The 13313-nt window shown below is 39.1% G+C and overlaps 1 protein-coding gene across 2 annotated transcripts in view; it reads right to left on the reverse strand.

Annotated features, from left to right (window-relative positions):
• Window positions 1–886: 886 nt before the first annotated feature.
• The window catches only part of LOC143282902 (transaldolase-like), a 16195-nt gene continuing 3768 nt past the window's right edge, over window positions 887–13313 (reverse strand). For both annotated transcript variants that reach the window (XM_076588784.1, XM_076588783.1), the window contains exons 2-8: window positions 12234–12357; window positions 10794–10901; window positions 5696–5827; window positions 4080–4140; window positions 3459–3573; window positions 2332–2461; window positions 887–1301 (exon numbers count right to left, since the gene is read on the reverse strand). In XM_076588784.1, the coding sequence (XP_076444899.1) occupies window positions 1070–1301; window positions 2332–2461; window positions 3459–3573; window positions 4080–4140; window positions 5696–5827; window positions 10794–10901; window positions 12234–12357 (902 nt within the window). In that variant the 3' untranslated portion in view covers window positions 887–1069. The remainder of the gene's footprint in view (window positions 1302–2331; window positions 2462–3458; window positions 3574–4079; window positions 4141–5695; window positions 5828–10793; window positions 10902–12233; window positions 12358–13313) is intronic.

Raw genomic sequence — 13313 nt, forward strand, 5'->3', positions numbered from 1 at the left:
CATGATTTAAGGTGATGTGATATTCGCTAATGAAAACCTCAAATAAAGAGAAACTGACTACTGTATCATTTACGAAACTGTCAATACAGTATACTTTGTCTCTAACATCGTAAGATTAATTCATTTCCCACCAAAATTGTTGTGTTGTATCTGTCTGACTAATGGTCTACACAATGGTTTTGGAACTACAGGTCTGTAACAAAACTGTTCTTATGCCAATAATAAACATTCCAAATATTAGTTTGTTGGATTAAACTTAAGGAAAGAAACAACAAACACATCCAGTGTATTTGAATCAAGTAATATACAGATTCCTCAAAACAAAAGACTAAATTATGCACATTCCCAAGCTTTATTACACAAATCTGCTCCATTAAAACTGTATTAAAAAAAAAAAAGCAACTACTGACCCCCCTTTTTTTTTCTCAAACATATCAATTGCACAACTGAACTCACATTCCACATAAATGCTTCTGACTAACACATCTTTCATAAAATTCATAGCAAGATGGAGGAGAATAAAAGCAGAAATAAATGCCAAAAGATATTCAGTCAGATTAATGAATTACTAAAATCCACCACCATGCTGCAAAATAAGAAACAGGTCCCTTGTTCATTGCTGTGATAATAACATACCCATAATTAAACAGGTCGTTTACTGTGCGCAGACGCAGGCAGTACAAACCATATTCAACACGCTCTCATCACTTTGTTTAGTTTAAAATGTAGGCATACTCAAACAGTGAGACAGAAAAGGAATTAATAACAGCAAACACCTGTGATTCATTTAGTAAACATGTGACAACAGTTCGTTCTACTTCCAGATCCCCAAACAAGTGAAAGTGCTTTTTTTCGCCCCAACCAAACATCTTTTTCAGGCTAAGTACAGGTAAAAACAGGTGTATCAACCTTATTTTTGCTCATGTGATGTACCCCTCTGGCTTAGACAAGCATGATTTTCATGCCAACAACAATAATGTAAACAGCAAAAGAAAAATATTAACCAAGAAGGATCCTCCAAGCCTGCAGTCTCAGTCTCCATTCAGTCCCAGCGACACCGTCCCAGCATTCACTTCAGAAGCCTCTCTCGCAACACGTTCTCCAACTTGACGGCATCGGCAGCAAACTTCCGGATTCCCTCCGACAGTTTGTCGCTGGCCATTTCGTCCTCGTTCATCTGCCAACGGAAGACCTTTTCATCCGCGCTGACCTTTTCAAGGTCACTGCTTGCCGCCTTCTCCTTCTGCAGGTATGTTTCAACGCTTTCTGTGGACTCGGATAGCTTTTCCAACAGTCCCGGTCTGTTTCAGTGGAAGAAACGAAATCAAATCAAATCAAATCAAATCAAATCAATTTAATTATGGATACTTATACAATAGCACTCTATCCCAAAACCTGCTTTTGGTGCTTTCCAAAGCACAGTATACATACCGTATTACATCAGTGTTACAAATGCACACCATAATGGACCTAGCCAACTATAATAAAATATAATTCACAACAAGAGCAAGATACAAGAATACTTTATCATCTCTGAAAGAGAAATTGTTGACACATTTGCTGATAAAAAGGTGACATCAATAAACTAATAAATATCCATCCACTGAACATTACATCACCCATGGAGTATTGCATCGACAGAAAAAAACTGACCAGATTGCTCAGAGCAGAGCAACCAATTTAGCGGATATATACGCTTAGTAAAAGGGACTAATTTGATTTTAGTAAAGACTATTCAACAGATAAAAACGTATCCATCAATACTGTAAAATACCTTGCAAATGCCAACTATTTAGCAAACGCGCACCCACCCCCCTTTGGGGTTAAAAACTGTGCATAGGTAATGTACCTTTTAACTATTCAACAGCAGAAAAAACCCAGCTGCATCAATACTTTAAATCACCTTGTAAATACCCACCATTTAGCAACAACCCCCCCACCCCCTCCCTCCTTTTTGGGGTTAAAAACTGTAAAAATTTGGGTAAAATACCCCCACTTTGAAAAGAAAAAGAAGAAAATTATCATGACTAATGGCACTTTCCCTTTTTTGTGATTGTGTTCCTTTTACAAAGTAGTGCAGGTTCAGACCAAGAGATAAAGAACAGGATGCCTGCATGAGATGTCAATGTGTTGAAAAACCAAGTGAGAGCACAATGTTAATCCATGATGCAAACTGATGAGAAGAAGTGTAATATCACTATTACTCGTCAACACCATCTCTCTTATGCATGCACACAAACACACACACACACACACACAAACACACACACTGATCACAGCCACAAAAAACAAACTCCGCAAATGCAGAAACACAACATGAAGGTGACTTACGAGATGGTCAAAAGATCGCAGCCAGCCAGCCCTAAAATCTGCCCTGTGTTGCGGAAAGAGGCGCCCATGACGACTGTGTCAAAGCCAAACTTCTTGTAGTAGTTGTAAATCTTGGTCACACTGAGAACCCCTGCACATACATACAGCAAACAAACCCAACTTGTATTTACTGTATGTGGCTGCACACACACACACACACACACACACACACACATATATATATATATATATCCATATCAATCATTCAGTCACTACAGTTGAAATGACTGCAGTAAATTCAGATGAGATGATAAACTGAGGTCTTGTGTGAAGCAACCCACGTAAAAGAGGAGAGCAGCCCAAATTTCATACAAAAGGAATCAATCTTGCGATAAAAAGAAATGAAGTTAAGCATATTTCTTACCCTCTGTCCACCCCACCATTATCCATTCGCCCACTTCCCCTTTTCCTCTGGCTTTTTCCTCACTCCCTTCCCCCCTACCCCCCCACCCACCCCCTCCCAAGCACCCCCTCCCCTCCTTACCCCCCTTTGCCCCCCCAAAAGAACTGTGTACAGCCCAGCCCACAGCAGAGAGGCTAGTTGAAAAAAACAGTTTTCAGTCCAAGTCAAATTTAAAGCAAGGTAAAAATATTGATTTCCTTAAGTAAATCAACAAAATACACAAATAAATCCACCCATCCACACAAGTTAAAAACAAAGACTGTGGCATCCTATAGCACTGCATTGCATTGCATTGCACTGCATTGCATTAAACATTAGAAATCTGGATGAAACACACCAAATCATAAGTGCCAGCTTAAGTCCTTTGCGAGAATCCTCATTCACTGCATACATGAGGATTTCCATTTTGACAGGAAAAATTCTTTCAAAATCAGGTTTAAAGAAAAAAAAAAGTACACTAAATTCAAACTGACATGGAATATTTCACATCTGTGCATTATCACTGACACAAATGATGTTTTCATGTTTGTTCTATAATAAATAGAGCAAAAAATTAAAACTTTATGATCATGGGTCACTTTCTAAAGAATTTTAACGATTTAAAACAGGCATCTCATTTGTTTCCCTAACTCATAATAAAACAATTTTAACACCTGTATGCGCCCTCCTAATCAATCAACGTCACCTGGATCCTCCAAAGGCTCAAAGGACTTCTGAGATTTGTTCTTGACAAACCAGTCGAAGATCCGACCCACAAAGGGGGAGATAAGTGTGGCTCCCGCCTCTCCGCATGCAACTGCCTGAAACACACAGGTGCCCAGTTTTAAGTTTCAGTTTCAGATAGGTGCCATGTGGACTGATACGTATTTATGCTGTACCACACCTGCTGTCAAAAAGAAGAAAAAATAAAAATAAAAAGAGGAGCAGAAGCCTGACCTACACATAATCCCAACATGCTGGTGATGCCTTAAAAGCCAATCCTAGTTTTATATAAAACTTCTTTTTTTTTTTTTTTTCTTTTTTTTGTTTTGTAATCAATCATTTGCTCAGTTTAAAATTGGTCACAATTCGTTAAATTATCAAGAACAAAAACAAAACCCTGCAGACTTGCCAACACCTAAAAAGACTCAAGAATATCATTTTCATCATTTGAACAAGGTGAACCAGTGTCTGACAACTGGAGTACAAAACACTGTCATAGTCCTACTCTGAAAGAACAAAGAATCTCAAGATATGGCCATTTTTCCCAGTTAAAGCCATTCTTGGCCATACTTATTATAAAATGATAAAGTAAATGACACCATACCTGATAGAAGTTGAAAATCAGCGTCATGTTGCAATGAATGCCATGCTCACTCTCCAGTTCCCTGAGAATCAAGACAGAAAAAATGTAAATATGGCACTGCAAATAATGTATATCTGCATGCAAGAACACATGACCTCTTAACACTTTGCACCCCATAAGTGCAGCTGCAGTTACTGTGGAACAGCTATGCAGCAGCTGAATGCACTGTACAAGCCAAAGCACATGTACAAAAAACACACACAGTGTCATCCTGACACTGGTGAACAACATAGAGGCTGAAAGCCAACAGGTTAAAAGCAGCAGTGAGGAAACTAAACTGATCATGCCCACCGCAGTACAGAAATATCCATGCTCTCTGTCCGAGGGAAGCAACTGGGTGTTATAGATAAATCAGTTCTCTGGCTACAAAGTCATAAAAACAACCAACCACTTGACTAACCATCTAACTGTTACCTTTTGAAACTTTCTCATGTCAATACAAGAACCTATGGTGAACGTTCTTTCCTCTTTGCTGCTCCTCATATCTGGAACAACCTTCCTCATCATATCCGTGCATCTGATTATATCTGTTTTTCGCTCTTCACTAAAACTCATCTTTTTAAAACCTATCTATAAGCACTCTCAGCTTCCTTCTTCTCCAGCACCATCCATGTCAGCTCACTTTGGATTTATGAAGAGTGGGAGAGGAAGAGTGGGGGAGAGGGAAGTGCAGGGGAGGGAAGGGTTTTGGGAAAGAATGGTCATGAATGATTTATGTAATTCGTAATTTTTTCTTTAGTATAAAGCCCTTAACTCTTAGAGAGAAAGGGCGCTATATAAATCTATTAGAAATCTCCTATAATCAAATTCTAATGTATAAAATCAGGACAGCAGTTGCCCCCTCTGTTGTTCTGAAGATCATAGTCGGACACAACTGACTATCTAACATCATATTCATCACTATCCAGTTGAGTTAACATGTTTCTACATGGCAGCCTGAAGCCTCTGTTGTTCTGAAGATCACAGTCGGACACAACTGACTATCTAACATCACATTCATCACTATCTAGTTCACATGTTTACCTAGCTGCCTTAAGCCTCTGTGGTCCTAAGATCATAGTAAGACACAACTGGTTATCTAACATTTTTCATCACTATCTAGTTCACATGTTTACCTAGCTGCCTGAAGCCTCTGTGGTCCTAAGATCATAGTAAGACACAACTGGTTATCTAATATTTTTCATCACTATCCAGTTCACATGTTTACCTAGCTGCCTGAAGCCTCTGTGGTCCTAAGATCATAGTAAGACACAACTGGTTATCTAACATTTTTCATCACTATCCAGTTCACATGTTTACCTAGCAGCCTGAAGCCTCTGTGGTCCTAAGATCATAGTAAGACACAACTGGTTATCTAACATTTTTCATCACTATCCAGTTCACATGTTTACCTAGCAGCCTGAAGCCTCTGTGGTTCTGAAGATCATAGTAAGACACAACTGACGATCTAGCATATTCATCATTATCCAGTTCACATGTTTTTACCTGGCAGCCTGAAGCCTCTGTTGTTCTGAAAATCATAGTAAGACACAACTGACGATCTAGCATATTCATCACTATCCAGTTAACATGTTTACCTGGCAGCTTGAATGCCTTCCCAGGTGGACGACAGTTTGATGAGGATCCTGTCTTTGCTAATCCCTTCTTCCTTGTACATCTGGATCAGCTGCTTCGCCTTGTTCACCATGCCCTCCTTGTCAAAGGACAACCTGTTCACAGAATTCACACGCTCATCCAACTATCATTACAACTTCTAAGTGTTTACATAGTACTGAATCTTGTGCAGAGACAAATCAATGCGCTTATATGCCCGTCATTCACATGCATACATATCTCAAATTAAGAGAGATGGGAAACAAAACATAAATTGTAAAACATCAAAACAGAAAGCTAGAGAAAATGTACACCAGGATGAGGTGAGGGGTGGGAGTGGAAGGAGCAGGGTGGGGGTCTGTTTTGGGAAGAGGTAAGTTTTAAAGCCAGACATGATATAGCTGAGTGCAGAGGTTTGACACAGCAGAAGAGGGAGCTCATTCCAAGTACAACATCCAGAGGCAGAGACAGAGTGGTGTCAAGTGAACATTGTATACACATACACACATTACTAAAAAAAATATTGAAGTCTGAAATCTGAAAACCCATAAGGAATCATAATCACAAGAGGCAACCAAATCCCATGACAAAGTGGTTAGCATTGTAGACTGACGACTGGAAGGACATGGATTCGATCCCCATCAAAGGTGAGGTTTTTTTCAGCCCATGTCCAACCCCTTCCCAGGACTGAGTGTGCTACTGTAATGGCTAAAATGGGATGACAGAGATACTGTCACGGGCCATCCACTTCACTGATGCATCTCTAGGTGTGTCTGTATCTCAGCCTGGCTGCCAGGATGTATAATCAGAATACAGCCTTGTCAAGCACTCAACGCCTGACTAGCACGTTAGGTTATGCTGCTGTCAGGAATTTGCTAGCAGATGTGGTGTAGCAAATATGGATTTGTCCAAATGCAGTGACAACTCCATAGGAAACTGAAACTTACACCTCACACGCATGCCATTACACACACCCTGTGCTCACTCCCCATGCCATCAATTCTGCAAGAACTGACAACATTTATGTCAATATTTTTTTCTTTCATGTCATGACTTTATCTAGCATAAAATGATCCCCAACTCATTAATAAACCCTTGACTACTGTGGTAGAGTGTTGTGTACCTGTCACCATTCTTCACTCGGGCTCCTTCCTCTTGGGATTGCATTATTTCTATTTAGCTAAATCAAATGCACCATTGAAAAGTAGAAACAAAGTAGAAACCACACTTCAAACTCATGTCACACTGATCTCATTTCACCAAGGTTCAGCAGTCAAGGGGTTGAGCTCAAGTTTCTTCTTCTTCTTCTTTTTCTTCTTCTGCGTTCCCTGGCCATGCTAGATTTTGAGTCCGGTCAGGACAGAGAAGTCCGTGGTCCATCACAGGGATATCTTCAGACGGTGGAGATGGGACAGGAGCTGACAAGTGTCCCATTCGCAGCCTGAAGATTGTGACCTGTGCCACTCTGTCCAGCTCATGGATGCCGTCCTTTTCATCTTCCGTCCCACTGTCCAGACACTGGTGCCACACTTTCCTGAAGCTGTCTCTCAGTATCGTTTTTAAGCTTAAGTTTAAATGTACTGCTCAATGATGTTTCTGGCACCAACATGATTCTGATAATTTTTGTTAACAAGGCTTTTTTTCGGGGGAGGGGGGTGGGGGTCGGGGGGGGGGTTGACAACTATTTTCAAAGCTGCACTTGCAGAAATGAGGGAATTTGGATGAGAAGATAAACTAAGGTCCCGTGTGCTGCAGCTCACGTAACTGCATTAAAAGAAGATAGGAAAACAAATACACTTTCAGGCAGAAAAAAAAAGAAGGGGAAAAAAGGGTAGCGCTGCACTATAGCCACTCCTCCTATCCATTCGCAGAGCAGCCCAAATTTCACACAGAGAAATCTGTTGTGACAAAAAAGTAACACAATACAACAACAGTCAGTAAGCAGCTGGTGTGTCAGTGTGTGTAATGATTCTATTCACTCTATCAAGAAAACCACCGGTTACCACAATAATAAACCAACATATGGTGCACTCTCCTGAGAACAACTGCAAACTTGCCTTTGCTCTTTCAGGACATTCACTGACACTTGTACAAAAAGTTCACTGCATGTATGACATTTTCATTCAATCACACATATACATGCGTGCACATGACATGCACGCACACACACACACACACACACAAAACAGAACACACACACACACAGATGCACACACACAACATACTTTTGAGTATATTTTCTTAAAAGTATGGATGGTGATACGAGAAAGAGTGAATGGCTGAACAAATGAATTTATCTATTCTATCTATCGTTCTATATATGTACATACATACATACATATATATATATATATATATATATATATATATATATATATATATATATATATGTGTGTGTGTGTGTGTGTGTGTGTGTGTACAGACATATAATAATATGTGCTAGCATATATATATATATTCTTGTGGGAGGTGAGGGGGGAGTGAAGAGGTTGAGGGAGTGGGTGCAGAGGGTGTTTCAACAAAAAATAGTGCCTGGGACAAGCATGAACACACACGTTTTAACAGGAAACATACTTTCTTGGACAGATAAACAGGCTTAACCCCTAGACTGTTGAAACCTGGCAAAATAAGATCAGAGTGGTATGAATTTGATATGCAATTACTACTTAAAAAAAAAAAAAATTATGATGCAATTGACTTTGCTGATCAAAAGTCATGCTGGCCTAAGAGGAAGAAGCCTAAATTGAGAACGGTGACTGACACCCACACCTGGAAGCTGTGTCTCGTCTCAGTGAGGCTACAACCCGTCACTGACAAGCATACCTGTCAGCAGCAGTTGAGGGGTTAACAAGTGAATTCCACAGAAGGGCTGGTGATTTCAAACCCTGATCAAAACAAACTGCTGACACTGGGATCTTTTAAAAGAAAAAAAAAATGTTGAATACAATCATATCGGTGCTCAAAAGCACAAAATGACACATTCATCCAATTGTCCTGGAGTACTAAACCTGGCGGGCAAATTGAAATGATCTCTCCACTTGTAAACCAGTTTTTGGTCAGTGACAGGGTGACAAAGCAGTCATCTTCAGTGCAGACTAGTCACATTTCCTTCTTCCCTTTACACTTTTACACCTCCTCCCAACCCTCCCCCACCCCCAATCCACATCACTCCCACCAAGGCTTTTCTCAAAATGGCACCCTAAAGGAGTGCAGTCTTTAAAAATCAAAAACAGACCGACAGATATATAGATAGATAGACATATAGACAGATAGACTGATAGATATACAGGCATCCATACCGAAACAATATATCTACTCCCTGACTCTCTTTGTTTCTCCTCATGAATTATGTCTTCCAATTGACATTGATCTACCAGCAGTTACTTTTTATTAACCACCTCTTGTACTTAGGGAGTGTAAGTAGAAAGTTGGGGAAACAAATAGGTTATTGTATCAACTCCCCAGGGCAACAAAAATTATCTGCGGAAAACCAGCAAACGTGGCAAAGTGGCCAGCATAGCTTACTGATGAATTATAGGAAGCAGATTCGATCCCCGTTAGTGGGGGATTTTCAACCTGTGGCCAACTCCCACCCAGAGCTGAGTGTGCTATGGGCTCAAATGGGAAGACTGAGACCACACAGTTGAAGGTAATCGACTTCACATCTGCGTTTTTGGGAGTGGTGGTCATATTTCCTGCCCAACACTGCAAGCGTCTGAATCTCTCATCCTGATATTTAGTGAGAATACAGCCTTGTCCAATAGTCCCAAACTTAAATGGACCCCCTAAGCAGCATCTCCATAACCCTCATCATTATTCATCATTATCAAAATACAGAAAACAAAATGTCCCTGATTCTGGGGCACAAATAAAAAGAGAGAAAACAATAGTGAATTAGTAACTCTCCATACTGACCATGTGTGAATGGATACCTGCCTTCAGTTATGAAGAGTTAAAATGGTGGAAGGAGAGGATTGGGCCCTGAATTCCTGTGCACAGGCCCAGACACAGTGGATATATATGAATTTACTGCCCCGATGGCCGTAAAAAGACTACAGGCCCTTTAACCTTTAACCCCTAGGCTGCCTCTATGACAAGATAACTCATCAGCGCAACCATGTACGCTTTGCTGCCACAATGACGAGATAACTCGTCAGCAAAATATTCTGACTTTCCCCTAGTTTGTATTGAGTTCGCTGACAAAACTACAGGTAACTTTAGCTTGGGGAATCTTTCTAGATTCTATTGATAGCTAGAAATCTTATTTACATCATGAGACAGTGCTTTATTTGAACAATTTGGTTGGGTTACTGCTGCAGTGTTTTGCCTGGCTCCTCATTCGCTCAACAAAATGTTGGACAGCATGGTCAAGTTATGTGATTGTGGTGCACTAAAACAACCAAATTGCTTTCTCTAGCTAATGCTCAGAAAGAATTGAAGCATCAACTCAAAGAAGGAGGTAGTGATGAACTTTTATCAGACAATTTGGTATAAAATAAAGGGAGCCATGAAGTAACTGGCCAAGATATGACGAACAGTGAGTGACGCGGGCTGTACAGAGAGCAGACGACAGAAAAGTGACCGAATTATTAGCAGTTCACTATGAGTGACATTCTTGGCACTGGGCCAAAGGGTACTCAGCAGAACCGAACAAAGTGTAGGGTTACAGGGGTGGAAGAGGAAGGGGGTGGAGGCCAAGTTATCATTTAGTCATAATATATTCTGTATACACTATATGTCTCTTTTCTTTTTATTGTGGTTGTTCTAATATAATTTGTACGTACAGGTATCATTTGTCCAGAAAATCTCATATTATTGTGCAAATTACCTGACCAATGTTTGTAATGAACAAGTTAAAAATGTGACAAAAAACAAAACACTGATTTCAAAACAACTGCATGTCAATGAAAATACACAAAATTGGAAAACATCACGTGCTTTGTATTCTTTTATGGGTCTCCTCAATAACAAAGTGCACAGAATTTTTTTCAAATATATACACGTCTTTTTTTTAAAAAACCCTGGCAAATAGATTTCACTTAAGTCTTATTTCCCTGGCAGCAAAAGGGTTAATAAACTGACCTAGCATCCACCTCTGTGGACACGCGACCAGGGATGATGTCCAGAATCTTCACTCCAAAGTTGATGCACACTTTGTCCATGGCATTGGACAGCTGCTCCTCTTCAGAACTGAATGCAACATTCATTTCACATATTCAGGTTGATAATCAGAACAGAAAAAATGAATGCAACATTCATTTCACATATTCAGGTTGATAATCAGAACAGAAAAAACAACAACAAAAAAACACATTGATTTTACATGTTTCTGTTCGTCTTAAGAACAGAAGAGAGAGAGAAAAAAACACAGTGATGTCACATATTTGTTTTCACCTTTGACAACCATGAGAGAATCAAATAGTAATGAGAGGTAACTCTCTCCATTCACAAGGTACACAACTCCAAGTCAGTGCTGCATTTGCTACTGATTCAGCTGGCACACAGGTAAATAAAAGGTACACTGGAACAAGAGACAATCAATTTCTCATGCAGATTGCAGATGCTTATACTGTTCAACAATTCCCTGCAAAGTTTTTTTTAACAAAAGCATATCTGGAAAGCACAAATATTTTACAATGGATTTTTAAGTCTAAATACTGCTGAAACATCAAAAATACATTTCTGAATAAAGATTCTTCCATTATTTTTCAATTACTTACCTAAACAATTTATACAGATTACATACACATGCATATAAAACATTGACAGTAAAACAGCTGACAAGTGAGTAGTATGAACTTTAAATAACCACACATACAATAATCAGTCATGTGCATGCAATAATTACAGTTAGGAAAATATTACATCAAACTTCAATTAAACAGACATGTATGATGTTCAACAGCAAATACTGCAGTGGTTTCCTTCTAGTGAAGTGCCCTTAACACTTCTAATAAACTTATACATTGTGTGTGTGACATGTGCGCATCCAAGCACGTGTGTGTGTGCTGTGTGTGTGTGTGTGTGTGTGTGTGTGTGTGTGTGTGTGTGTGTGTGAATAACTTATTAATGTTTTGTATCTCATGTTCAATGTTTCCTTTTTGGTATTTACATTTTTCAATTTGTAAATGCCTACTAGCCTAGGGCTTATTTTTAAGATATGGCATAAATGCTCATAATAATAATAATAATACTTTAATAGTAATATGTACATGTGTGCACAAGATTGAAGCTTGACTGAATGACGTGGGAAATGAATGACGAGTGCCTAAAGGCAGCAGTCAGTTGGCTCTACCCAGGTAAACAGCTTCTTGTGCCAATGACTGTTTCTGGAAAACATTTAAGCTTGGTCTCTGATTGAAGAGAGGCACAATATCAAAATTTTAAGCGTGAATAATAGAATAACAATAACAACAATAATAGTAATGATAATAACAATAATACTTACAATAACAATAATAATAATACTTATTATCATAACAATAATAATGATAAACTTCCTTTTGAACCAGTGTGACATACCCTCCTCGTTCCTTGGCCCACTTGATGGCTTCATCAATAAGACTTTGATACGCTGGCATGCCAGATGCAGCGAAAATCAGAGAAGGGTTCGTGGTGGCATCAGTAGGTTTGTATTTCTTCATGGCTGAATGGGAAACCAACAAAAAATACATGTACACCAATGGAGTTTGTTTTGTTCTTTTTTGTTTGTTTCTCAATCATCATTGTTTTTTTGGTTTTTAACTTCTTTTTTTTAATTAAACACACGCACAGAGATAACTTGCTGTGAGTTTATTTTCCTTGTAAGTTGTATATTTAATCTATTCATTAGTTTATGTGTATATTATCAAATAACATATACTGCTAATATGGATGTACACTAATATAATGAGTGATAGAGATGCACATTTAAACAGGTGGTGCAAAGAAAGCATGCTTATATATAGGTGTATATATATCAAAATATGCAAGAGAGAGGTGGGTGGCAGGGGAATGGGGGGGGGTGGGGGGGGGGGCAGAGAAATTGAATCATTAACTCCACCAGTCTTATACACTCATGTTGTCATTTGATATGATTTTGTTGAACTTGAAGAGATAGAAAAAATAATGATGATAAAAAAGGGCAAGTGAAAAGGAATGCCAGACACTGGTGCAGTCACAGTAACAGTGATAGAGAATGGGAGTGAGGGAAAGTGAATATCAAACATGTACTGGTCTTGTCTCCTGAAATCTGTGTTCTCAGTCATGGAACAACCACAGGACCTTAATTATTCCATTTTCCGAGATTATATATTTCAAAAGCTGTAATATTTTTGTTTTTCCTTTAGTGGATTAAAGGGTTTAATGATGGAGAGTCCACTGTGTGCGTGTGCGTGCGCGCGCGCGCACCTCGCGCGTGTGTATTCTGAGTTGTTACGCACAGTTTCATAAGTTCAAGAGTGCCAATTTTACACCTCTTGAAGTTGTTCATAACACTTGAAATCAATCGTTTTGTGAAAATATCACTGAAATTAGCACTCATAAAAAAGAAAAAAACAAAACAAAAAAAAACCCACAAGTACTACAAAGTGTAACAACTAGAACTACAGCGCACTATTACTG

The sequence above is a fragment of the Babylonia areolata genome, chromosome 6 (assembly GCF_041734735.1).
Source record: "Babylonia areolata isolate BAREFJ2019XMU chromosome 6, ASM4173473v1, whole genome shotgun sequence".
Lineage (NCBI taxonomy): Eukaryota > Metazoa > Mollusca > Gastropoda > Neogastropoda > Buccinidae > Babylonia > Babylonia areolata.